Source organism: Zonotrichia albicollis, chromosome 17 (assembly GCF_047830755.1).
Source record: "Zonotrichia albicollis isolate bZonAlb1 chromosome 17, bZonAlb1.hap1, whole genome shotgun sequence".
Taxonomy (NCBI): Eukaryota; Metazoa; Chordata; class Aves; order Passeriformes; family Passerellidae; genus Zonotrichia; species Zonotrichia albicollis.
The window spans coordinates 1,210,916-1,238,876 of record NC_133835.1 but is presented as its reverse complement, the minus strand read 5'-3'; the positions used below and the strand labels follow the sequence as shown (position 1 = coordinate 1,238,876).

Below are 27,961 nucleotides of genomic sequence, written 5' to 3'. Positions count from 1 at the left end.
CAAGAGGCTTGCACCAGCTTTTTGAATACCAGAAATTTAAGCTTTGATTATCAAAAGATTCCCCTCTCCCTCCTTTTTTTTTTTTTTCCATTGAATTAATTTTGCTAATTTTGAAGATGCCTCCCATGGTACTTTCTTCTTTACCTCACTGTATTTTCAGAAGCATACCTATCCCTCTCCTCCTCAGACACTAAGAAAACCCCAACCCCCCCCCCAAAAACCCCACCAAACCTGGCTTGGGATTTTTCCTGCTCAGTCATGCAATAGGAAGGGACCAGGACTGGATGGAGTAGTAAAATCTTGTAATAACAATGAATTGCAATTTTTAAAGTTACTCCTGCTACACAGTGCCACTACATTAAAAAAATCAATGAGAACTGAGTTTACTCTGTTGTAATAAAATGGTTTTTAGAAGTCCATCTGGAAGATGCACTTTAAGTATCTACATTAAAACATTCTGTATTGCAAAATACATTCTGCATTGTTCTGTGAATTATTCCAGGCGTCCAACCAGCTTTTAGAAAAGTTGATGCTCAAATTTACTCAGCTTCTGAGGAAGGAGACTGCATAGCACCAAAAAGAAACCTGTTACTCATCAAAAGAAAGCCTTTGTTTGCAGCTGGGTTCTGAGGCTCTCCTGTGTTCATCATCTGTCATCTTATTCCAGGTTTCCTTCATTGGAGTTAGATGAGGAGCAACAACATCACCATCCTAGTATGAAAATACAGGAAACATTAATTCACTTTTGCTTTCCATTCTAAGGCCAGGGAAAAGCAGCTCACCCTGAGGCTGAACAGGAAAAAATCAATGCAAGGTCCCAGAATCTTTGTAAATCAATAAACACTGGTGACTGTGCATCCCAGGGGTGGAAACTGCTGCAGTGAGTGGTGGGGAGACAAAAGGCATCAGCACTAGCAGTCAGGTTCTTCCTAAATTATTACCAGAAAATCTGGAAGGTCACTGCTCTACTAACAGAATCATTGGAGTGTTTTCTGTGACCTCAGCACAGCCCCTCACTGGCCCTGCTGCAATGAAGCTGCCCTTGGTGCTGGCTGTGCCCTGCACTGTCTGAAACAAGGGCTGAGCAGCAGCTGAGGCAGGGGGCTCACCCCAGGCAGAGGAGGGGCTGATCTGTGCTCAGGCACCCCAACACAGACCACGGCTGCCCAAGAGCAGGAACTGGCTGCTGAATGGACATTGCTGTGCTCTGCAGCACCCAGGGCCTGCAGGGTGCATGTGCTGACCCTGAACAAGGGGTCAGAGGACACAACCACACCCCACAACCAGGGAGAGCTGTGGCTTGATCCATCTGCAAAAAGCCCCTCTAAAATTACCTGCTCTAACAGACACAGGCCAGAAGAATGACAAGGACGGGCCTCACCCAGCTCTCCATGCCTGTTTACCCAGCACTCCTCTCCTGTTTGAGGATGCAGCTCTCTCCCCTACATGGTCTAGTGCAAAGTGTCTCTGCCATGGCAGGGCTTTGGAACAAGGTGATCTTCAAAATCCCCTTCCAACCCAAACCACTCCATGATTCCATGATCCTGTGGTACTTTCAGGTATCTCCAGCCTCCAGTGAAACCAAGGCACCCCCAGATGGGAGCTGATAAAACCAGGGGTTAGGTGAGTGAGTGGGGGCCTCTGCCACTAAGGCAAGGCCTGAATGTCCAACTTGTTACTGAAAAAGCAAGCTTATGGATGAAGATTATGAGCTCTAAACAAGAAATATAATGAGTGGATTTGTTACCTGTGGTTTGGTGAAATCATTCTGTATGCACCACTGAATAAAGTACTGTTTTGCAGCTGAAATAATATGTGGGTCCTGACTTTTGTAATAAACCCGGACAACCTGCTCCATAAATATTATGGGTAAAAGCTTTGAAACCTTTGAAATAAAACAGAAAAAAGCTTTAGTATTTCTTAGAATACAGAAGGAAAGCAGTAAGAAGCTCCACTACAATCCATGAGTTTTATCCAAAGCAATTGTGATATTCCAACTCCTAGTGTATTCCAGTTAAATACTGTTCATAGGCAAAGGCTGTCAGGGTTCCAGATTGTCACACTGAAGATTGCAAGGCCATGGATTCCACCACCTCTCCACAAATCCTGCATGAACAACTACCCAGGACTGTGATCACTTCCATCACAGGTAGTGAAAATGCTTTTCAGAAGGAAAGAAAAAACCTACCTGTTCTTTACTGATTTTAACTGCCTTGGAAGGATCAGCCTTGCAATAGAAGTGAACCTTATCAATTGGATTCTGTTCCTTCATTCCATAATCCATGCTGATAACCTTGCATGTAAAAAAAAGAAAATGGCATTTGTTAATGTTTGTCTTTAGTTTTCTCAAAATAAATATAAAAGGCCACACACACCCCACTCCTGAAAATTACAGTCATGAAATGAAACAGTATTTAACAAATTATTACTTAAAAAACCAATCTGGTATTTGTATTTTCTTCTACCCCCCTTGTTCTGATGCTGCCAGGTGGATATTCACATTTACAGTGACCAGCTCCCAGCTGTGCTCTGGAACATTCCAGTTTCCAGCACTGGAAGTGGACTGGTCCCTTGCCAGCCTGGGCCTCCCCAAAACACACAACCTACAGAGGCTGCAGCAGAGCTCACAACCATAAACATGAGCTTTAGACATTATTTACATCAGCCTGGCACACCAACACTTCTGTGGTCAGCAGGGACCCACTTCCCTACCATTTCAGTTTGTGGGATGGGAAAAGCCCAGGCAAATTCTGCAAAGCTCAGGGAGCTGCTCCAGTCTGGCCCAGTGAAGGGAACCTTCAGTGCAAGGGCACTGCAGGAGCAGCTGGTGATGCACTGTGTGGAAAGCCAGTGTCTCTTCCCAGAATGAGCTGAGAGCAGGGACGGAGCTGGGTGAAGCCTGCAGAGTGCCCCAGCTCCCTCCTCTGCCCCAGCTCCCTCCCACACTGCTGGCTGCAGGGGCTCTGTGCCTGCCAGCACCAGGAGTGCAGCACCTGGAGCCCACTTTGCCTCCTTCCTCCCTCTGGGGGTTTCCTGCCTCCCTCACCCACCCAGTGGTGCCTGGGCTGCTGCCAGTGACAGCCAGGTATCAAACCCCACAGCAATCTCCAGTGACAACAGAGCCCATTTGTCACCAGGGCAGGGTACAGGTGACAGCCCAGTGAGGCTCCCCCTCCTGCCCCACACCTCCCACCACAGCAAACCCCCCAGAAGAAACCTCTGAGCCTCCAAGGGAGCCAGGCTGCAGCCACAGACACCCTGGGGCTTTGTTCTTGCACCACACAAGGCCCTCTGTGATGGAGAAGTTTTTACTTGAACCCGCTCTGAGAGGTGTTTACATCAACTATGAAATTCTCAGCCTTTAGCTCCACATCTGGAGGGTCCTTCTCTGGCTTGGAATTAGCAATGCTTTCTGCCAGGCTGTTACTCTGGAAGAAACCAAACCAAAGGATTAACTCAGTAACTCAAATCACATTTATGCACTCTCAGGTCTAGGTCAAGGCAACACAACAGGTGACACAATATGTTTCTAAACTAAAGCTTTCAATTCTTCACAGCCTGACAAGACTCTTGCAACCATCTGGTTGTTTGAATTACTGTACACCATAGCCATTAGTATAAAACCCAGTTTTTAGAAACAAACCAAATGTATGCAAATGAGAAAACCCAAAATCTGCCAGTCTGTGAAGGAGGAGCTTTAGACCTGGTGATGGGGCAGGGGGAGAGCAGGAGTGCAACATCCAGAATGCTGAAGCATGGAAGCAGAAAATAAGTACCTTCAATCAACTGTTTTACAATACAAATGTGTTACAATTAAGTTCCCCAAAGCTGAATACTAGACATTTTCACTGAACTTTTCAAATGAAGGGCTTGCAGGATCTTACCCTCTGATAAAGTTTTTATATCTATGCAGTAAAACATAAAAAAACCCACAAGAGACAACCACAAAATTAAAAAACCCACAAAAAGTATTCTGCTAAAGTTCTCCACAAAAGCTAAAACCCACAAAGGGGTTTTGTTTGGTTTTGGCCCCAAGGGAATATTCCCTGCTGACACTGAGGCTAACACAAAGCAGAGGAGCATGGTGAGATGGAGGACAGCTGTCCACTGAAATGTCCTCAATGTCCTCATGCAAAGGCTGTGGCCTTTTTTCAGGGCTGCTGTGTTCTGGGGAAGATGCAAAACTTGAAGCACCAAGATTTCCTGGGAGCAACTGAGACTCATGGGAATGCAGCCCAGAGCAGTCTGGAGACTGTCCAGGAGGGAAGGAATTCTGCTAGGAGCAGTTGGGTTGTTTTTGGGGTTTTTTGGGTTTTTTTTCCTGCTGATTTGTTCATTGCACAGGTGCAGAGACTGATGAGTAGAAAATCACACACAGTGACAAGCTAAGGCACATGTGTGGTTTGCAGTGAGTTTGCAGTGACTCAAGAAACCAAAGAAAGACTGAGAGCAAGCTTGGAGGAAAACTTTGCCAGGAGGGAACAGGCTTGAGGCAGCCTGTTTGTAATTATTTCTACTCTGTATCAGAATGTATACGTGTTATCCGACTGCCTAACTTTGCTTGCATCATTTTGAATTTACCTCTCTAGTTTGCATTAACTGGAAACTCAACCTGAATTTGAGAACTCTCAAGCTCTTTGGGATTTTCCCCTGGCTCTGGCCAGCCTGAGAACCACAGAAACAATCTGCTGGATTGGAGCAATCTGGAGCAATCTGCTTTAGTGAAGTCATCCCTGTCCACGGCAGGAGGCTGGACTGGATGGCCTTTAAAGGCCCTTCCCAAGCCAAACCATTCAGTGGTTCCAGACACAACCTTGTGGTGTGGGAAGGAGCAGAGCAGACACAGCTCTGTCTGGGAGCTGGGAGGAGGCTGAGCTCTGACATTCCTGCCACAGGAGCTTCTAAAAGGCAAGCTACCAAGTTTCTAAAAGGAGCTGTTTAAAGGTGGAAATCATAACATTTGCTCTCATACCTGTCTCCTTATTTGTTGGGCCACTTACCCCAACCTTCTTCTCAGAAGGGCAGAAACTTGACAATCCATGTACAACCATTTAATGTTTGCTTTCACCTATTTCCTCCTGCTTTTGTAATACAGAATCTTAACACGACTTTTTCATAAACAAAGAACACAAGCAAAGCTTCTCTTCAAACAGCTACATCTAGTAGTCCTTTTCTAACCTTATTCTTTAAAAGAGCTGAACTATTTTTATGAAGGCTTTGTAGATAGAGACATCCACTTCTGGAAATCAGAAATAGAAAGTTTTCACCATGATGCTGAAATTTGGGGATAAGTAACTGATGATCTGATCACACAGTGTAGCACATTAAAACAGCTGAGTCAGCTGAAGTGAGCTCTAAAATATCATTATTTTGAAATAAGACAACAGGAATTAAACTGCTATCTGCTTTGAAAAGCACTCATGAAAAAGACTGGGAAAAGTACCTGCATTCTCATGCTTAGTACAGAATTCAACACCAAGAAATTCAGCAGTTATTATTCAGTTTGATATTTATTCTCAAAGCAAAGCACACAAATTACGGTTCAAAGCAAATGAGTTCCTAATTGTTTGGAAATTTTCATGAACGTCAAATGATATAATAACCTTTTCAATCACTGGACTGTAAGAGTCTTTTATAAAATTTTGTATTTTTCAGAAAAGTTTTTCCTGGAAATATTTCTGCAGTAATTCAGCTTCTGAATTTCCATCTGTTGGCATTTTTCTGACTGTTTGTAGATAAAACTTTCCCCAATTTCTTATATGTTTCATGGCTCAGATACTTAAAGATGGGGGGAAAACTTTTGACTCTGTTTTTCAAATAGCTAATAACAAAAAAACCCCAAACCCTCAAACTAAACAAAGCCCACATAGAAACAAATGGATGTTCAGCAACTTCAAGAACATTTTTAAGGGAACAGAATTCAGAACCTTCTGCTAAGGGACATTACCTTTATAATTTCCTTCTTTGATTCAGGTCGAGTCTCTCCTAAAAACTTGTATAATTCACGTCGTTCTATTTTACGCAAAATTTCTCGTGCCTCCTCCAGTTCCGGATTACTTGAGTGCAGAATTTCCAGGTAGACATAGTCTGCCAAAGTTGCATGGATTTTTGTTATGTATGTCACAATCCAGTGTCACAGTAAAATGAACAAACAGGGCCAAAGGTTAAAGCAATCAGAAAAACTGCTGGTTCAGGAAAGTCACTTTCAGGGAATGAGGGAACTAAGTCTGACAATGAGAAGTCAATATTATCTTAATTATCATTAGATTCACAATGGCTGTTGGCAGAAAAGCTATCTCAATTCTCACCCTGGCAACATACTTTGTTATTTCACTAGAAATTACTTTTTCCTCTTATTTAGCCAGTCTTGCTTAGCAGACTATCCTGAACTCCACCACTAACTAGCTCAGGACATGGGTAAAGACTCTGTCTTGTAAAAAAATAAAGAATGGCCATTAAGCCTTCAGATTTTCTCAGACTTTGGATGCAAGCATCAAAATCCTCCCTCCTGACTCCACACACCGTGATACATGCAGCAAGATTCCCACCATCAGGAGGAGAAAGACAGGCTTGTTTTGAGGTGGCTTCAGAGCAGAAAGGTTATTTTTGGCTGTCCTAGAGACTGCTGATGCCAGGATGCTGCTGACCTTATCTGCACCCCATGACTGCATCCCCTGGCCAGGAACACCAGGGCAGCTTCAACACATGCTGCAAGCACAGCCCTGCAAGAGCCCACCCGGAGCTGCAACCAGCCTGAGGAGCTCCCAACAGGGCCCAGAGCAATCTGTGAGCCATGTACCAAAACACCTTCAGCTGGGTTAATGGACAAGGTCAACCAAAGCCAGGAACTCCTCCATAAGGAGCCACAGACCAGGTCTCTTCAGACAAAGAATAGATAATGCAGGGGAAATAAGGAGCCCATGAACATCCCTGTGCAAAAGCAGCAGTGACAAGGAATGCTTCGCTGTCTCAGCCTTTACTAGAAGTAGGATTTGCTGCCAAATCAGGAGGCAACACCTGATGGTTCTTCACCCACCATGGAAGGAAGTTGGGAACCTTCTGCTGCAGAACCTCTAATTTGGCCTCCTGCTGGGTTCAGGTTTGCCCCCAAGCAGGCAGCACGGGCTGGACAGCTCAGTCCTTTAAGGGGACTGACTGCCTGGATTCCCAAGCAGCTCTCAGCCACTGCCTACCTTAGCAAGCATAATGGATATCAGCTCTTTAGTGATTATCAGCTATTTGTGAGTTCAGCTCTTAGCCTGCTCTGTGCTGCAGGCAGGCAGACGCAGGGCAAGAGAGGTGAAGGCCATTCTGGTGTTCCACAGCAATGTCTTTATTGGGTGATCTGTGAATTCCAGTGACACTCTTTTACAGAACTGGGCTAAACCAGCCTATTTTATAGGGTATAGGGGGATCAGAAACTGTCCAATAGCAGGGGTTAAAAGGGAGTGGGTTTAGGGTTACAGAGAGATAAGCTGGGGTCCGAAAGGTGGAAGAGAGGGGCTTCTAGCTATTCACCATGACTTGGCATTTCCTGTCTTTAGGCCTCTGCTCTCCACGGGGCCTTTGCAGTCCCTGTGCCTGCTACAAAGAGGTTCATCATTTGTAGAGGTCCATAACTGGACAATTTCACAGAAGCATCACTTACCAGGGACTGCTGAAACAACCCTAAGGACTGTCCAGGTTGAAAGCACTTGTCCTGGATTAAAGAACAGGTGTCTGCCAAGAAGGTGGAAACCTCCCTTGGAATGGAGAAGATGACCCTCCTCCCTCTGAATTCTTATAACTTTGAAGGGACAGGGCTCTCAGGCAAAGATAGGAGAAAAGGAATAGCTGTTCCTTGCTAGTGTGTGTGTATATAGCAAGGCAAACCAACCCCAAGCCCAGCAGCACCGACCCAGGGCCAGCCTTGTCCCACAGACAGGAATGGGGCCGGGGCTGGGGTCCCTCCCCCGTGAGGTCGGGTGCTGGACAGGTCCCAGTTCAGCAGCTGAAGCTCAGCCCCGGTGAGCAGAGAGCAGCGCAGGGCAGAGCTCTGCAGTGGCAGCAAATCCTCCCCAGGGCAGCAGCCTGCCCGTGTCACCGCTGAGCCCAAGGGCGAGAGCTGAGCCCAGCCCAGCCCCTCACCCAAAATCTCCCACCACTCTGCCCTTCCCAAGAGAATGGCAGCAAACTGCATCCTTCCTCCTCCTCCCTGGCTACATCTTTTGTCTCTCTTAAATATTGTTCATTCCCATCTCTTAGGCAGCAATTGGAAGGAAATTCCCTGAGTGAAAAGAAAAACAGAAAAATCTTACTCTCATAGCACCAGAGGCAGGAAGGAGGTTTAGGAGGAGGCCATACTCATCCTTCACGCCCCACTGTACATGCTGGAACATTCCTCACATCACCCTCCTTGCAGAACAGATGGTCCCAGCAAGCAGCTCCCTGCTGTGGCAGACTGTGAGGGGCTGGGCACAGCCCTGCTGCCCTTGCCCTGAGCTGTGCTCCTCACCAGGCACCAGAGGTAAGCAGGCAGTTACAGCAGGATCTGCCACACCAGCCATTCCCCAGCAACAACTTCACCTCAGTTCTTTCCTTTCTGCCCAGCCTTCCACTGCTCAGCAATGCAGCTCACGCTCCCCAACAACTACTGCCCCTCAAAGCAGGCACCCTTGTCCTGCCCTGAGCAGAGGCACACAGAGACAGAGGGGACTCCTCACTGCAGCAGCAGGAGTGGGGGCACACTGCAGAGGCTGTGGCACATCAAGGACTGCCAGCAGAAGGCCTTTAGCATGACAAAGGCTAAGGCACACAGGATTCTCTGCAACAGTGCCCTCAGGCACTTCATCCATGGACCAAAGATAGAAGTTCTTCAGTCTCTCTGCTGGCCAGCTAAGGCTTGGTGATGGAAACTCAGGGGTGTTGGCTTGGAAGTCCTGGTGAGCTGCAGCTGAGAGGTGCTGCAAGAGCTGCCAGTATCAGGAGCAGCCCTGAGCAGGACCTGCAGCACCCTGCCCTGCACACAGAGCCAACCACAGCGCCTGGGAGCAGAAGGGCTGCCTGGCCCCACTGCAGCTCTGAACACAACCAGGGGAACACCAGGGCCCCACAGCACACACCAGGAGAGGCAGGCAGGCAGGGCAACCTGGGACCCCACGAGAGCTGTTTGGAACCTGCTTTGGGAACAGCTTCACACCACAAAACACACCCAGAACTTCACCTGACAGAGCCACCTGCAGTACCACTTAGGGCTCACTCACATCCCCCTTGTGACACGTGCAACAAACTCAGGGCACAGGCAGGACCTTTAACACTGCTGAATCTGAACATGTGTGGAATACAAAGTTAGTGCTTCTTTCTCCCTTTCACAACATAAAAGTCTTTTAAATTAGAAGGTATTGCTCTCCCTTCCAGCAAGATTTCAGATCACAAGCATTAGACAGTCCAGGCCTGCCCCACCTTCTGTGCACAAAAGCAATAAAACCAGCATTTTAACAGGCAGTCATGCTCTTTTACTTAAAAAAATAATTCTGACATCTCATACCAGTTAGTTTAGTGTAGGCTTCCATGTCCTCCATTGCTGTAGAAATCCGATACACTTTTCCTTCAGAGCCTCTTATTTCAAAATATTTGTCTGCTTTTTGAAAGGCTTCTGTTATCCTAGTTTGAGACAAAATTATGACTTCAGGATAATACCATTTTGAAACACCTCAATGGTCAACAGGCAGAATGAAACAATTTAGTATGTTATAAACAGAAGACAACAGATGAAACTGTATCCCCAGCACACAGCACACACTGATCACTGCAACATCTTGTCTCCATGCTGTCACTGCACATTCCAACAGAGATTTACTGAAGACAGGTTCAAAATAGAATGTAACCTTTAGATGAATGAGCAAATTCACTTTTTTCTGCTTTAGACTGGGTTTAGCACTGCTGAGACAACTGCAGAACCCTGCAAAACATTGACAGGGTCCCTCAGCTGTAGTAAGGTTCCCTCACAGATGACCAAACCCTTTTACAGACTCCCTGCCTCCCCAGTTAGCTGAGAACGTACAAAGCATTGTAAAGTGAAAGCATCACAAACATGTAATATTTTCAGATGGGAAAAATTATAATCTAAAGATAAGGTTCTTCCAAATTTCCATGTACCTTGCTGTCATTGCCAGTTTGGACACTGTTTTGGAAAGGCTGCTATAATTACAGGAAGCCAAGAACTGAGTTTTTCTAAACTAAAAAATATGTTTTACTTGTCATATATAGGTACTGTCAAACCTGAGCATTTTTAGTCTGAGTTTTAGAGGATCCCTAAATCAAGAGCTGAAGTTTATGAAATGAAAGCAATCCAAATCACTCTTGTACTGTGTAATCCTTAACATTCCTTTTTACCAAACTCAACAGTTACCAAGCAGACAAGACCCTAAGGAAAAAAAGATTTGGAGATACAAGTAATTCTGATTCTCAAGAAAAGTAAAAAGAATAATGTTATAAGGAAAATTCTGTAGACATCAACAAGAGAGGTAAAACAGCAGGTAGGCAGCTGAGTTGGTCCTGAACAAATCCTGCATTACATAAACACAAAGCCAGGCCTCAGCTAAACTACATGAGCTCTTTCATGACTTTGTTAGCAACCTTGCTCTAGTAACCAGGCAGTTTGAGCTAAGTGGTCTCTAACTTGCAGATAAGGATTTGACTTCAGCTGTCAGCAGTTTAAAAGGTTTAAGCACACCCCAGTCTTGTGCTTCTTCAGGCTTTTAGCAATTTTCCTCTCATTTAATTTAATGTGGAATGATACTTTTGTCCTCCTCTCTTTCTGCTTTTGTTTGCTTTGCTAACCACAGCCTCTATGATACTCTCAGCACTAAGTCTCTTCACAAGAATCAGATGTAGCTTTTATTCTATGTCACACCTTATTGATTTTCTGAATATTCCAACGGATATGGATTGTTTCCAGAATTGAAATATAAATTGAAAAGGAAGGAAAGGAAAATACACTTGCATTATTTCAATGATGTTGCCAGTCTTATGCTGGTATGCTCTCCGGTGCAGGCAATTGCGGGTGTGGAACATCTCGTACAGATTTCCAACTTCCTGAATCAAAAAAACCCTGTTAGCATTTCCTTTTGCCACTGTCTTACCAGGAAAATTAAAACAATCAATCAATTAATCAAATTATTTATCTCCTCTCATTCACAGCATAAAGCAGAATGATTATTATTCACAATTCCCAAATTTTGAAACTGGCTCAGGCCACTGCAGGAGAGCAGAGTGCTGGCAGTGACCCCAGGCAGTGCAGAGGACCCCTCATCCCTTTAGCAGCCCCTCACCACAGCCACATTTCCTTCCTGCCCAGCAGAGCTGGAGCAGGATTACACAGATCTAAGGGGTCTGTAGTGTCTCCCCTGACAGGATCTGCCTTGCACAAATCCTTTCAAACAATGGTTTGCTCTGTCCCTCTCCCAAAAAGCAGCTTCTGAGAAAAACGTTCAGAGCAGCCAATACTTCTGTCCCTCTTGGGCTGAGGGAGTATGGGGCAGGACCCCCAGCCACGGGGTGCAGCTCCCCTGTGTGCCCCCAGGTGCTCCCCCTGCTCACCTTGTCACGGGGGCAGATGTGCTTCTGGTTCCCCACTTCACACACCCGGGTGAAGATAAGCAATCGCTGATAGTCAAAGTTATTGGGGATTCCCAGGTGATGGCAATCCCTAGAAATATTGCACAGAGTGTTCAACCACAGGATCATTTTTGTACATATGGTAGCATTTTGTCAATAGGAATTCATAATAAAATGTAAGATTTGTACCTTGCAAAATAATCCCACTTGTCAACGTCAATGCCATTTTTCTTATTAGCTACAATCTCATAGAGGAAACTTTTCTCCTTTGGTCGACCACGGTAGGGCCACTGACAGGGGAGCCAAAAAGAAAAACTTCAGAAACAACAAGAAATTAAAGTGTACCAACAATGTCTAATGGCTTTTCAAAGACAGTGGGAATACACCATGACTTTGCTTGTGATGAACACCCAACACTGAAGTAGTGAAGAATACAAAGAAAAGTACTTCCAGAAGCTATCAGGCATTAGAAATCCAGAAGAGGGCCTAAGCAACTGTCTTCTCATAATCTCAAGAAGAATAAAACCCATGAACACAAGTATTCATTGCCCATTACTTTACTAAAAGAAAGCCTGAGCTTGGGAATGAAGAAACAAAAAACAACATATCAACAAAGAGGGGAAATTTTGGAATTATTTCATTTTCAGGGAATTAAATACACAAATATGTCACTGTCCTGCAATCTTTTGCAATCTACAACTTCATAGAACACAGTTTAAAAACACTTACTTAGAAGTTTTAAGAAAAAATTTTTGAATATTCCGCTACTTAAACTCCTGCCTCACAAGGGACAATTCAGCCATAAGGTAAATAGGAAACAAACACCAAAATAATAAGATGCAAGGTGCACATTTTCTTGAAAATTTAAAGATTCTTCACCTAAAAATATGCCATAAAGTAGCCTTGAAATTCTGAAAGTGGAAAGCATTGTATGCAAACATAACTTCCATGTTGCCTGCACTACAGAAATACTAAAACTGATGTGAATAGCAACAGAAACACATGCAAGCAGCAGGATGCAAACACATCATGGATAAAAATCCCACGATCACAGAGCTCTGCTACTGGGACATGCTCAGGACACTGTTTATGTCTGGTGCCTGAGCAGCCATTGTCCATGTCATGACAGGCCTGCACCACAGTGCACAGCCTGCCAGTGCCATGTGCTGCCTGGCACCAGGCAGGTGCTGCCATGTACCGTGTGTGGCACTCCCCTTCCTGGCATCCTGCTGGAAAACAGGCACAGAATCCAAACAGGGCAAACCAGACACGGGGAAAGAACCTGGCACACAATCAATGCCAGTGGCAGGCACCAAGATTTGTGTGCAAACGAGCCCAGTGGGATAAAAATCAGCTTGTGGACTTTGTAAATGGACATCCCCTTCCTATAGGATCTCAGACTCAATTTCACTACTCCAAGTTCCTTCTATTTGCCATGGGATTGCCACCCACTCCTGCAGCAGAAAATAATGGGCAAGTGTGAACACTTGTGGGTTGCTTGTTTGGGACTACATATAAATTCTGATTAGCACCAGATTGTCCTGACAGATCTCCCACTGACTTCAGCTGCCACCAGTTGTTTACTCTGGTGGCAACTAAATGAGTGTCCTTGAAGAGATGACAAAAGTGTAAAATGAGGAGAGGACTGAGGTCTTTCATAGAGTTGCAATGATTAACAACTGCCATCCCCTCTTGCTTGCCTCTTGAGGCAACTCATTTCTTCCAGTCTTATCCTCTGTTTGCTACTGCAATAAATCCAAGCATTTCACTGCTGTCATCAAAGCTGTTGTGGCTCTGGCTCTTGGGCCAGGCTTGGATTCCTCCCTGCCTGATCACTGCCAGTGCCCAGTTTTGTTACCCAGACTAGGGGAGGCCTCCTTTACTCCAGGCCAAGCCCCCCTAGATCCCTCAGCTGCTCCTCATCATACTTGTGCTCCAGACCCTTCCCCAGCTCTACTGCCCTTCTCCATTGCACCTCAGTGTCTTTCTTCAAGTGAAGGGTCAAAAACTGAATGCAGAATTTGAGTTGTGGCCTCAGCAGTGCCCAGCACGGGGCACTGTCACTGTCCTGCTGGCCATGCTGTGGCTGGTACAGGCCATTGTCCTCTTGCCCACCTGGGCACATCTGGCCCATTTTCAGTCACTGTCAACCAAGCAGCCCCTCTTTTCTGCCTAGCCACTTCCCAGCTGCCCTGACCCCAGCCTGCAGCAGGACCAACACGTGGCATTGTGGAACCTCACACAATTGGGCACATTGATCCAACTTATCCAGATCCCTCTGCAGAGCCTTCCTGCCCTCCAGCTGAACATGACCTGCATTTCCTAAACCCAGGCTGGTTGGGCCTGCTTCCCTGCTTGTCCTGTAGGTGCTGCAGGATGGCATTCAGGATGATCTGCTCCATACCCTTCCCTAGCACCAAGGGCAGGCTGACAGCCCTCTAGTTCCCTGGATTATCCTTCTGACCCTTCCTCGTGGAGCCACATCTGCTGATTTCCAGTCAACTGGCACCACCCAGGACTGCATGTAAATGATGAAAAATACTTTGGTGAGCACTTCTTCCAACTCTTCAGTACCCTTGAGTGGATCCCAGTCACCAGTTAGGTTCCCTAAATACAAGTAACTTTCTACAGCTTTTCTCTGATCTGGAGGCTTTTGGGTAAGAATTCTCAGGGAGCTGTAAGCACATTAACACAGCTACCAGCACTGTAAGAAATAAACACAACACTCCTCCAGCATCAGTTGTGACAAGATTCCCAGAATTTCATAGAGCTAGAAGTAACATATAGCAGAAGCCAAAATGATCTGTTCTTTCAGTGAAATAAAGATGTTTCTTGGCATGAGCACAGGAGCAACACCCTGACTCACCGATTTCACACAGGCAGTTTCATCTATGGGCCCTCCTATTTGCTCCTTGATGAACAACAGATCTTCTTCCAGGACAAGACCATAGGACCTCATGACTTCTTCTAGTTTATTGGAAGTGACCAAGTGCTCAAACATTTGAACAGAAGAAGTTTCATGCTGTGAAAAAAACCCATCCAAATATTGTATTACACAGTTTAAGCATCTTTCCTGCAGTCACAGCTTTACTCCAAGCCATCAGCACTGCCTAGCAGGGACATGGGCAGGCTGGTGTGAAGTGCAGCAGCCGGGTGCTTTCCTGCTCATTTTCAATTAAACAGAAGAGGAAATCACCCGGTTTACAGAGTCCAGAAATGCACTCTGCTGCAGAGAGCTGTTAATTCCGAGTGCTGACAAACAGCAACAGTTACAATGCTAAAAGACAAAATAATCAATTTTGCTGTGTAAAAGATTAACCAGTTTACTCATCTGATTTTGCTAAGAAATTACAAGCGGAGAGAGGCTGAAAGGACTGTGCTGCACTTCATTCACAGCAAACAACTGTTTTGGAAAGTTTGAATTCAAACAATATTGAATATCCTGCCATTGGACTAAACCTACTGGAAAGGAAGCAGCCAGTTGGTATTTTTGAAATGTAAAATATATTCTGCAGAAAGCTCTCAATATGCATTTTAAGGCACAATGCTGACCAAAAATGACCAGTGCAGACCTAACAAGGATATCATCACAAGATCAGAAAACAACATTCTGGTTTTCAATTAAGCCATCAAAATGATGCAATAAGGTAAGGCCGGATGACCACTAGAGCCTCAAAAGCATTGGAACTCTTTAAAGATTAATTATTCTGCCTCTAAAAATTTCAGGTTTGTCTTTTTATTTTAATATTGAAAAGCCTACCTTCCAATTCAAATCTGGACGAGTGAGTGGAATAAATCTTCCATCAAACATGTGTGAAAATGGCCCATGACCTTAAATATAAATATTACACAGGTTTAGTCTGAGACATTGTTGTCAGCAAAAATTTCTTGAGCAAGCTTAGGATCTCAATTCTCCTGTATTTGACTTTTCTTGACATATGACAGAGTCTTAGACTGGTTTGGGTTGGAGCAGACATTAAAGATCATCTCATTCAGACCTCTGCCATGGGCAGGGACACCTTCCACTACCCCAGGCTGCTCCAAGCCCTCTCCAACCTGGCCCTGAACACTTCCAAGGATAGAGTGGCCACAGCTTCTCTGGGCAACCTGTGCCAGGACTTCCCCACTCTCACAGGGAAGAATTCTTACCAATATCTCATCTAACCCTGCCCTCTGCCAGTGGGAAGCCATTCCTTCTTGTCCTGTCACTCCAAGCCCCTGTCCAAGGTCCCTCTGAGCTCTCCTGGAACCGTTTTTATGTGGTCTAAGGCCTCCCTGGAGCCTCCTCTCCTCCAGGCTGAACTACCCCAGCACTCCCAGCCTGGCTCCAGAGCAGAGGGGCTCCAGCCCTTTGTGTATCTCCAAGGCCTTGGGGCAATTTTGGGGTGCCTAAGTAGCACCCCATCCTTATGCTGGGGCCCAGGGCTGGTGGCAGCTCTGCAGGTGGAGGTCACCTGAGCAAGGCAGAGGGGCAGAATCCCCCCCAGCTGTGCCCATGCTGGGGTCAGCCCAGCACAAGGGGGGCTCTGGGTGAAGAGGGTCCCACAGAGAGTTGGCTGAGCACCAACAATCACACCAACATGGCTCCACGTCCTTCTGCTTTATTCAGCAACTTTGGCATCTTTGGCCTCTCTGCACTGCCTCACACCACTAGTGCTTAATGCTCATTGGTGAGGTGGCTGCATTCACACATCCATGTTATTTGCTAGAAGCATTTTTAGCTAAGATGAGCTAAATTAGCAGTCCCACAATGTGCCTGGCATCTGGCTCATCCTGGCACAATGCTCATTTTCTCCTGCTGTATCCATTCAAGGACAGCACATGGGCTATCTTGTTCCAGGACAGTACATGGTCTTCAGAGTAACTCTGTAATCTGCAGGCCAGGGTTGTCCCACTCTTGTAAAAGTACAGCCTGCCCTTGTTCTGCCAAGAATTCTACATCTGGGCTGCCTCTGGTCCTCTCTTACCCATCAGTGCCCCCAAGTTCTTCTCCTGAGGGTGCTCTCAATCCACTGTCTGTCCCTCCAGCCTGTCCAGGTCCCTCTGGATGCCCCATCCCTTCCCTCCATGTGACTCCATCACAGCTCGGTGCTGTTGGCAAACTGCCCAGGGGTGCATGGATCCCACTGCCCCCATCAGTGACAGAGGCATCCAACAGCACCAACCCCACACAGGGCACTCCTCACTGGGCTCAAACTGGACATGGAGCCTGTAACCACCACTGAGTGCAACCATCCAGGTAATTCCTTCCCCATCACCTGTGAAGAAGACTTGGGTATAGCAAATAAACTTTCCTAAGATAACTTCAAGTACTACTGCTGCACTCAGCAACCAGTTCCAGCACCTACACCACAGGCAAGTACTGCAGCAACACAGAATATTAAATTATTCTGTGTCAGCTCTGAAAAAAGAAGTAGCTATGAAATAAATGTTAAAATTTTTGAAAGGAATGCTAATTTTCATTCTGAAATGTTTGAAGAGACCTGGAGAAACCACAGAAAGAAGTGGACACTTCAGCCACTGAGGGCAGAACTCTAAGCACCATTTGGACATAAATAGGACAAAACACTAGCTAAGAGATTCAGGTGGCTGAAGATTCTGTGGCTACAGATTCAGGTGGAACTGTCTCCACAGATGTACTCCAGACCAAACAGAACAGATAAAACCTGTCTTGGAATATGGCCATGCACTAAGCAGCCCAAATCAGCTCACATGTTCTGACCTCACAGCCAGCTTTTCATCCTGCTTAGCTTTCCAAGAGCAACAACCCACCTCAGGTGTTCCTTACCCAAATCATGACAAAGCCCAGCAATTTCTACACAGAGGATGTCTCGCTCAGTTATACCCAGGTCTGGTTGTCTCTCCTTCAGCGCACGAACCAGACATCCTGCAAGGTAGCCAACCCTGTTGCAGGAGGGAAAGAAAGAAATATAGCATTGGTATAGGATTAACCAAAAACCAGAAGCTCCCCATCTCTGTTTTGCTCCAGTAAGTCACAGCCCTTATCTGAGAGGCAGCATATAAAGAATACCCAACCCTGACGTGGGAAAATCACAAACTGCTTCCTGTAGTAGAGTTTGAGTCCTCCAAAAGCAAAAAAGCATGAGATACCATGCCCAAATGGATACCATGCCCAAATGGATACCATGCCAAAACACAGAGGCTCTGCAGCATCCTGCAGTATTTCATAACACACAACCCCATGGTAGCTGTGTAAGGGAACAGCAGTGCACCACAGACAGGGAGAATCTTAAAGCACCTCAGCTTACACTGAATCCTTGAATTGCAGCCAAGGCAAATTGCAAAAGTCCACACCAGCCACCAAAGCATTTGGTACTTTTTTCAAACTGCTGCTTTATTAATAGCTCATGACAATTATTTCCCTTCTTCTCATGCATTTTAGATTTGAGAATTTATTTAAGTGAATGGGCACAAAACCAGTAGGAGCAAATATATGGCACACAGTCCCATAAACTGTTTATTATAACCTCTGCACAAACCTCTTTTTCTACTTGCCTCAACAGCTCCCCTTTCAGAACAGCTTAAAGCAAGACAAGGACAAGGTAATAATTACCTCTACGACGAGGTAATATGTTTCATTAGTCCAAATTTCACCATTGGATGGCTTTTTAGTAGACCAATAAGAACACAAAGCTCAGTTCTTCTATTTGTAATACAGTAGAAATCTTTGGCATTATACACAAGTGGAGAACAACTGTCCTAAATTTAACTCAATAGATCAATGGAACTGTTCAAAAGAAAAGCTGCTGATAGAACTGAAGTTTTCAGACTTCTGTTGTGAAAACTTTGTTTATATTCAATCACATTTCTGTCTTTTTGGTTTACCAAATGCAATCAATCCAGGCTGCCTTATTCGTCTCACCCTTTTGCAAACAGCCATTTGAATCTCATTATAAGTAAGCCAGATTTACTCCACAATATTTCAGCACCAACAAAAGCAACTTTAGGCTGGCCAAATCATCTGAATAAAAACCACTTACAAGCTTAATTTTAATTTAATAACTACTCTTTGAGATATACCCTTAAAACAAGCTCAAATTTGTCATTCATCAGGTTTCCTGAGGAGTGTGAATGACCTTTATGTATGAATCCTTGGCTCCATCATATTTCTGTTTAATGGAATGACAGCTCTCAGCCTGACAACCTGCCATGGATTGCATGAAGCACATCTACCTACAAAGGCAAACATTACAGATCAAATTCATTTTGGCTGTTCTGGATGATGTGCGGGGATTACAACTGTTTGGCAGATCATAAGAGTAGCCCTGGTATTGAGTTTATGCTTTAAAACTTGTATTTTGACTAGGGGAACATAAAACACAGTTTTTTTTAGCTAACATTATTCTTAGAATAAGAATAATATTATAATAATATTCTTAGATAATAATAATATATTATATAAAATATATATTTATTATATATTATATTATTATATTTTATATAATATATTATATAAAATATATATTATATTGATATATAAATATATTAATATATTCATATTTGTATAAAACATACAATATATGTTTATTATTTAATATTTCAATATTTATATAATTTATTGTATAATACACAATTTATTATATGTTTATTATATATTTATTATATAATATATTTATTATTTAATAGTTATGTAATATAATTATATATGTGATTATTTATTATATTATAAAATAATAATATTCTTAGAATAAAGGGTGGGGAAGGAAATCTAACATTGATCCATCTTGGTTTGTTTATCTGTCTTTATTAAAAGAAATTCAAGGGAACAGCCCACAACGACATGGGCTATCCAGGAACATTTGAGACCAGAAACGCCCCCCCAGCAGTTTTCAGCAATGCTCAGACAGCAGTGCCCCTTGGCTGCAGCACAAGCACAGCAGCAGAAGCAGACAGGGATATCCAGGTGCCAGAGATGCACGGGTGCGCGGGGGCGACCACGGCCCTGGAATCCGGCTATCTGGTGAGGGGTGAAGGCCAGGGCCCCTGCGCATCAGAAAACAGCCCCCCTCGGCGGCTTGGCCTTGGGCTGAGCTGGGGGATAGCTCAGAGCAGCGCGGTGAGAGATGAATTAGGAGGCGACCACTTGCTGGGGGTAAACTGTCGGTTTATTGCAGAAGAACCAACAAGGAGGGGAAACACCCAGCAAATGGCCCCGAACAGGGGGCAGGAGAGGGTTTTAAGGGAAAAGGGGGGAAGAAGGCAGGGAAACCCGGCTATCCAATAGAAATACATATTTGGAGGTACGAAACATAACTGATATACTAAAGTAACCAACTGTTATAAATCATAGGAGGGGCTCCGGGGCTACAGCCAACCATAACTCCCAGAGAAAAGAAAATTCTCGAAACCTGGGAGGAGAAAAGGGGTGATTGACTGACCCCAAGGAGGAAACAACTTTCACTTTATAAGAGAAACCAAGGGAGAAGCAGTTTCATTTCCATAGCAACCTAACTGACAGGGTAGCCTGGGAAAGGAAGAAACCATACAGAAAATGGGGGAGCAACTAACAAACTTAAGAACACACCACAGCACACGGGGAGCAGCACCTTACCCCAGGGAGTGCTCAAAGCGGTTGTGAGAGGCCCCTGGAAACACAAAGTAGGTCCCGCCCAGCTGCTTGATGTAGCGCAGGCGCTGGAACTGAGGGGTGTCGATGATCCGAACCAGCAGGGGATGCAACTCAATGTGCCCATGGATAGGATCATTAAAAACCTACAGAAGCAAGAAAATAATTAAAAATTAAAATTTGACTTTGAAAGGATGCAGGCACCAAGGTAAAGGATATCTAGAATGGTCAGGTGTTTGGTTGGAGAGATTGTTCATCTTCTGTAAAACAGACATATCCTGTCAACTCTATATCAAGATTTATCACAGAATCATAGGAAGGTTGGGGTTGGAAGGGACCTTAAGGATCACCTTATTCCAACATACTGCCATAGGCAGGGACACCTCCCACTAGACCAGGCTGCTCCAAGCCCTGTCCAATCTGACCTTGAACACTTCCAGGCATCCTCAACTTCTCTGCACAACAAAATTTGTCTTGGGAAACTTCTAAAGCTTGACACCAAAAAGATAAAAATGCCTATTTCACATAGCAAGAGAAGTCAAAATGCCTAAAAATGTTATCTCCAACTGTGTCAATCCAAAACTTAACACCTGTGAAAACTGCTGTCTTTATTAATCTCCTATTCTAATTAAAGCAGCATACTGCAATGCATGTCTGAGATATCCAAAAGTGGTTGCCCAGATACTGTTCATGCTTTTAAAATCAAATGCAATATTGCTGGGTGGAAATTATGATTGTTACTTTTTTCTTAAAACAAAATATAAACCCCCAAAATGACCACAATATGAAATGAGTACTTCCTGACATATTTTTAGAGACATCTCAGTAACTACAGGGACTCAAGTAGAAAAGGCAAACACATTTAATCTTTAACCTTTGCTGTTAAACTGCAGGTGAAACCATTCCATCACACACATATCCTGGTAAAATACTGAGGCAAACAAGGGTTACCTGTGCTCTCTAGCCCTGGTCACTGAGCTGGGAGGGCTGTAGCAGATATGCAGACTACTACTGAACAGCCCTGGCCAGTCAGAGCAACACACACCTCTGGGAGAAACAGCTGGACACAGGAAACATGACAGCAAGGAGGAGTCTGTCAACTCAGGCCTGGGGAAAAACTAATAAAATAAACCAAGGAGAGGCTCTGCACAGAGGGATGTGAAAGGGAGCTTGTCAAACAGCTCTTCTGCCCATTTAATCCCTCACAACGTGGAGGTGCCCACTGAAAGCTCCCACATGATGATTCTATTATTTCTTCTAGTTAATGTGGTTTTTCACAGACCACCACCACCAAGGGCCCAGAGTTTGCTGCTGTGCAAAGGAAAGGCACCAGCTGGCAGCACCAAGCCAAGAAGGGGGAGGCAGAGAGAGGGAGCAGAGCCCTGTGCAGGCCTTGGGGCTGGAGCTGGCCATGGTGTCCCCATGGCATGGCTTACCTTCATCACCTCCATGTGCTGCTGTTGCATCTGTGGCAGGCACGCCAGCACTTCCAATCGCTCAGCTGGGCAGCTAGCAAGGAAAAAGAGACATTGAGAGCAAAGTCTGCAATGCATGTCCCTTCACAATTTGCAGTACACATGGAATTACTCATGCACATTCACATTACTTTGATGTTCCTTGATGGAAGAAGACTGCAACTGCAATTTTTTCAGAAAAATATTGAAAGGATTTATCTTTCTAAAATCAAGTACAGAAAGAAGGAAACAAATAGCTACAGAACATGTCTGTAGAGCAGCGTAAGTGCTTCTCCCACTCACACAGAACTGAGAAATAAAACCACCAGGAAACTGATGAAAAAATTGTGTAAACCACACCTAGTGTCCTTTAAACTTATTCAGATGCTGCACGTTGCTTTCCCATAACTGACATTTTTTAAGGATGCAAAACTTCCTTAAACTAAAATGTCAAAGTCCCAACAAATTTTATTTTTATAAAAATTTCTCGTAGTTAGTCAACCATCTGTTTAAAGTTTAATTTTATCAAATTACCTTGAATTTTACATAAATTAATTTCAACTCCAGCAGCAAAACCACTGCAGTTTAAATTTTGCTGAGACTGATTCTTCTATTTTGCAAAGATATTTTGCTGTCATTTTTAATAAATTATTAAACACAGCTAAACAACACAGCTAAACTTCCAGTGCAGATTCTCTGCTGCAGCCACAGCAGCCTAAGAGCACAGGTGGGATAAGTCTGGAGAGAGATAATAGGCCTATCACACCTACTTTTACTAACTCTGTCTACAAGCTTTGCCCTTGAGCTAAATGGATTCAGCTTCTGTAGGACAGCAAACACTATCATGAGAAAATAATTTTCTCCCAGCAGTTAACCACTGAGATCAGTTTGATATCAGTCTTTCAACATAAAATTTAACACACAATAAGGCTATGAAGTGTCAACTATTAGGAAAAAGTACTGCTTGATGCACTACATATTCTCATCTGAATCATTTAATAATTCACAATCCCTAACATACCAAAGGCATGTGATGTTTGAGCTGTTGGTGAGCAGAGTTTCTCCCAACCACTGGGTGCTGCTTTCCCTAGCAGGGAGCTCTGGGGCTGCAGCTGCTGCTCAGATGGCACAAGGCAGCGCTGGAGCACCTCTGCTGTGCACACGGGCTGAGGGAGCCGGGCTGCTCAGCCTGCAGAAGGGAAGTCTGCATGGAGACCTCTCTGAAGCCTCCCAATACCTTAAGGAGACCCATAAAAGGAGGGAGAGGGACTTTTAGAAGAGCAGATACTGTCAGAACAGGGCTGACGGTTTTAAACTGACAGGCCAGGGTCAGGTTGGGTATTAGGAAAAAACTGTTCCCTGTGAGGGTGCTGAGGTCCTGGCACAGGCTGCCCAGAGCAGCTGGGCACCCATCCCTGGAAGTGTCCAAGGCCAGCTTGGACAGGGCTTGGAGCAGCCTGCGATAGCAGAAGGTGTCCCTGTCTGTGGCAGGGGTCTCAATGAGATGATCAAAAATGTCAACCCAAACCATTCCACAATTCCAAGATGAAAAGCTCCCTTAGTGATGCCCAGACAGCATGTGTTCCATGATATCTGAGGGCAAAGAAATCAACACTGTGACCAGCAGCTATTAAACTAAGATAATGAATGCTTTTAACAACTTATTTTTCACACAGAATCACAGAATTAACCAGGCTGGAAAAGACCTTTGAGATCATTAAGTCCAACCTATGACCTAACATCACCTTACCAACTAAACTATGGCACTAAGTGACACATCCAGTCTTTTTAAATACCCCCATGGATGACTCCTCCACCTCCCTCCTGGGCAGCCTATCCCATCCCAATGCCCAATCTCTCCTTCTGTTAAGGATTTTTTCCTAATGTCTATAGCCTAACTTCATCCTGGCACAGCTTGTGTCCTCTTGTCCTGTCACTTGTTGCCTGGGAGAAGGTTCCTCCTGTCAGGGAGTGTAAGGTCTCCCCTAAGCCTCCTCTTCTCCAGCTAAACAACCCCAGCTTGACTTCCAGACCATTCACCAGCCTTGCTGCCCTTCTCTGGACATGCTCCAGGACCTCACCATCCTTCCTAAACTGGGGGGCCCAGAACTGGACACAGCACTCACGGTGTGGCCCAACCAGCACAGGGGAAGAATAGTTCAATAGTTCTGCTGGCCCCACTATTTGTATTTTAATATGCTCTGTTCAGATCTGTCATCTGGCAACCCTTTGTGCCCCACACTGGGCTCCAAGAAGGATTGTTGTGCATTAACCCCAGACAGGAGCTCAGTCCCACACAGCCACTCGCTGCTCTGATGGGATGAGGAGAAGAACTGGGAAAAGGTCAGACCCTGCATGGTGGATCCTGGTGTGACCAAGTGCCTGGATGCCCCACCTTCCCTGCTCTTCATCCTCCTTCAGATAGAAAACAGCTACAGGGCATTTTTCACCTGAAGTTTGCAAGGCCAGACCCCCTAAGCAAGACAAGTCCTGTTAATACAGAAAACTGTAGTTCTCCAGGACTCTGCACTTCCTCTAACAGCCAAAGCAGCATTACTGATGGCTGCCTGGAAATGGTGACAACTGGCACTTCCTCACCCACTCCCCTCCCTGCTTGGTCCAGACCCCTTCATACCACAGGTCACAAGGACCAGAAAATCCCTTTCCTGTGCCCAAAAAGGTCAGACAGCCAGCCCCACTCATCATCTGTGTTCAGTGCTCTGTACATCACACAAAACATCCATTGCCAGCAACATGAGAACACCTGGGAATCTCACTGCCCTTCCTCCAGGCACCACTGGCCCCAGCTCTCCCCTCTGAACATCCAGGACCCCAGGGAACTAAAGACATGCATTCATTAGTGGCTTGTCACAGAGAAATGACCCAACTTACTGCAGGACAGTGTCCAGGGGACAGCAAATGAATTGTTCTTAGTGCAAAGTGAGAGACGTTGACAAAGAGCAGAATGCTTGAGCAATTTCTCATCCAACTCTCAACAGTTTCAGCTTAATAGAAACAAGATGTCAGATCTCAGAGGAGGAAACATATACAAAGTTAACAATATCTTATACAAAGAAAATCCACACACAAGCCACCTGTAAACCCAACACCATCTGCTCTCCACATCAGCTGAGAGGTCTCCACAGTCCTGTGTCCCCATCACCTGCATCCCGTGCTGAGGGACCCTGGCTACCCCATCCTGCTGTCCAGTTCAGCACTGACAGACAGTCTCTGACCCCCCCACACTGGCTGCACATGTCCAGTGTGTCCTGGACACATGATGTCCCTTCCCTGCTAGAAGCAACCGGCCTCCAGGCAAATCCTAAATAAAACTAGACATCAGCTTGTCATTTCAGTCAGGCAATTACCTGGTACTTCAGCAATAAACAAAGCCTTCAGCTGCCTTCCACGACATCACAGCATTTCTATCTGCACGCTTCAAACCCCTCTTTCCACAAAAAGGGAAATCAAAGATACCTTAATGACTCCAGCACGTCTTACCTCGTCCAGAGCACAGCACTTCTGCCTTGTCCCACTGCGTCACGCCAGCTTTTTATTCTCTTCTAATACTCATGCCCAGACACCCGCCCATTCCCACTCCCCTTGGCACGCTGATGTCTCAATAAAACAGAGGAAGAGCCCTTCAGCCCCAGCATGAGCTCAGAGGAGCCTTCAGCCAAGGTGCCAACACCAAAGTGCTCCAACCCCCAGCAGAAAGCACAGCTCTGCACTTGTGTGCACCTGCCAGATTACACACCGCAGCCTACCTCGGGGCTACCAACCACAACAGCAGCAAACAGCTGGAGCCAGCACGTGGGTTTTGAGACAAATTTGAGGGAAACAGTATAAACAAGGTTAACAAAGGAGTAAAGAAAAGACATTGCAAGACTAAAAACCACCAGGAAGTATGTGGTGAGCAAGCAGGCTCACATCCCAGTAGAGGGGAGCAAAAGAGGATCCCTGGGGCGGGGCAGAGAAGGGGCAAAGGGGCCTTTCCAACACACAGAACAGCAGGACAGATACTCTTTGCTGTTCCAGAAAAGCAAGAAAATATATTCACCACCAGAAAGATAAAAGGGTTTTGGGTCCAGTCGTCCCTCACTGTTGGGAACAATCCTTTATGCACTTTAGAACAGCAGCCAGCATCCCCGTGTTTGTGGCAGGTGACCATGACCAGCCGGGCTGCCTGCTCTGGGCTGCTCAGGGCAGCAAGGACTTGGCCACTCACCCACAGGCCGAACACACCACAACACTTCTTTCTGCACAGCAGCCCACGCTGCTGTCGGCACAACAGACAGCCAAGTGCTGCAAGGCTGAGCTGTCAATGCCCGGGATTTCTCCAAGGGACACGGGTGACACTCGGCCTGTGCCGGGCAGCACCTCCCGCTCTGTCAAACACCGGGGCCGCTGTCGCTCCTGGAGCTGGAGCAGCAGCAACTTCAGGCAGAAAAGCTCCTATCAGAACCCCTGGAGCTCACTCCTGCGTTCCCAGCAGCACTCCAAAGGTCACTGTGCTACCCCAGGGGATTTTCATTAAACCTTTTTAAAGGATCGAGGTTATTTGGGCAGCAAGAGTCCGCGCCGCGGTTGTGCTGGGATCAGCCGGAACTGCTCCGAGGGTTGGGGATCAGCCCCACGGAGCCGTTCCCTCGCCCTTCCCCGGCACAGTTCCGCTCGAGGCGCTGGGGCGGCCGCGGCCTAGAGCCGTGCCGAGCCGGGCCACGCGCGTGTGCGGCCGCTCTCCGCGGGCACGGCGCGCCCGCCGCGGCTCCCGGGCCTCGGCCCCCCTTTCCCCGCGGGCGGCGCTCACCAGACGCGGATGAGCTCGGGGGCGCAGGCCGGCAGGTCCAGCAGCATCCTCCCGGTGACCCCGCTCTCTGCGGGAGCAAGAGAAGCGTCAGCGCCAGCGGCCGGGCCACATGGCCACGGCCCCGGCCCCGGCGCGCCGTACCTCGGAAGCGGCGCAGCAGGCCGGGATCGCCCACGCCGCAGCGGGCGAGGTGCTGGCAGAGCCGCTCCGTGTCCCACAGCCGCGGGTCGCTGCCGGGGCTGCGGGGCCCCTCGCACCGCGCGCGTTTGGCGGGAGCGCCCGCCGGGCTCCCCATCCCGCACCGCCACCGCGCAGGCGCCACCGGCACGGGGGTCCGGCGCGCAGTGACGTCACCGGCCCTCGCGGCCCCTCAGCCGCACCCGGTCATGGCGGCCGGCCCGCCTGAGGGGCCCGGGAGCCGCAGCAGCCCCGGGCGGAGCCTCCGCCCTTCCGCAGAGCCCGCCGCACCCCGCACGGCGGCAGGGTCCCCTCTGGGGCCGCCGGTGCGTGTTCGCCGCGGCGACCCTGCTCTAGGGGATTCACGTGGAGTTCCTGGAACCCTGCACCGGCACTGCCGCTCACCGTCCCAAATCCCAGACATCCCCGCAAACAGCAGCTGCCACGTGGGGCTCCCAAAGGAAGCGATGCCTCGGCACTGCTGCCTTCAAACAGCACTGCTGCCTTTAAACAGCGCTGCTGCCTTCGAACAGCACTGCTGAACCCGAACGCGTTCAGGATCTCATTCCCAAGACATCATGGGCCATGGAAGCAGCCTCACCGCAGCTCCAGGTGCCCTGTGGTAAAGGACACCACAGCCATCCCAGATAGACACATGGGCTGGTTTTTATGTATTTTGTTCTCATGTAATTCCCAATATCCATAAAAACAGCTCAGCTGCCCAAGGCCTCTGAGTGCCACGAAGGCCACAGAAGGAGCCTAAAACTTTGGCTCCCCATTACAGACCCCACAGAGCACGGCTGGCAAATTCTCTGCTGCCCTGATCCACCCTGCCAGCCCTCTCAGTGCTGTGTCTGCCACACATGCAGCTGCACACGGGGCTTGATGGACCAGACACTCTCACCAGCACAGCTTCTGGGGGAGCCCCCTCACTGCTGCCAGCCGCCCCGTGGGCTCAGGGTGTGCCAGGCACTGCTTGGGACAAGCCTGTCGCTCCCCTGCCATCACAGCACCGACAGGGCATCCCAGAGATCCAGGCCCCTGGGCACCTCCAGGGTCCCCGTGTGAGGCAGCAGTGCTGTGATGCCCAGCATGGGCTGTTGTTGCTCACACTGTGCTCGCTGAGATGCTGCATGGGCTCCCACAGGGAAGGCTACACCTTATCCCTCAGCAGTGTGCTTACATGTGCTGGGTCTGCATGGCCGCATTTGGGGAATAAGGAGGGCAGTGCTAGCCTCTGTACATCGACACCAGAAGCTGTTCCTATGTTGGGCAGAGCTGGCTCAAGAGGCCTCCAAGACAAATGCACTGTGGCACAGCTGTAGCTGGGAGGAG

At 46.8% G+C, this 27,961-nt stretch overlaps 1 protein-coding gene across 3 annotated transcripts; it reads right to left on the bottom strand.

The window, feature by feature from the left end:
• Window positions 1–35: 35 nt before the first annotated feature.
• SAMHD1 (SAM and HD domain containing deoxynucleoside triphosphate triphosphohydrolase 1) lies at window positions 36–26,927 on the bottom strand. 3 transcript variants are annotated; one of them, XM_074553470.1, is made up of 16 exons: window positions 26,591–26,927; window positions 26,450–26,516; window positions 21,622–21,694; window positions 20,171–20,331; window positions 17,387–17,502; window positions 15,359–15,429; window positions 14,465–14,620; window positions 11,788–11,888; window positions 11,581–11,689; window positions 10,895–11,076; window positions 9,527–9,642; window positions 5,948–6,087; window positions 3,339–3,428; window positions 2,189–2,293; window positions 1,748–1,885; window positions 36–711 (listed from the first exon to the last, which is right to left on the bottom strand). In XM_074553470.1, the coding sequence occupies exons 1-16, from the start codon at window positions 26,742–26,744 to the stop codon at window positions 589–591; spliced, it is 1,902 nt and encodes a 633-aa protein (XP_074409571.1). In that variant the 5' UTR covers window positions 26,745–26,927; the 3' UTR covers window positions 36–588. The 3 variants fall into 3 exon arrangements, with proteins under 3 accessions (XP_074409571.1, XP_074409572.1, XP_074409573.1); XM_074553471.1 differs by having other exon boundaries at window positions 10,985–11,076; window positions 26,591–26,817; XM_074553472.1 differs by lacking the exon at window positions 26,591–26,927 and adding an exon at window positions 24,532–24,644 and having other exon boundaries at window positions 26,450–26,514.
• Window positions 26,928–27,961: the final 1,034 nt, after the last annotated feature.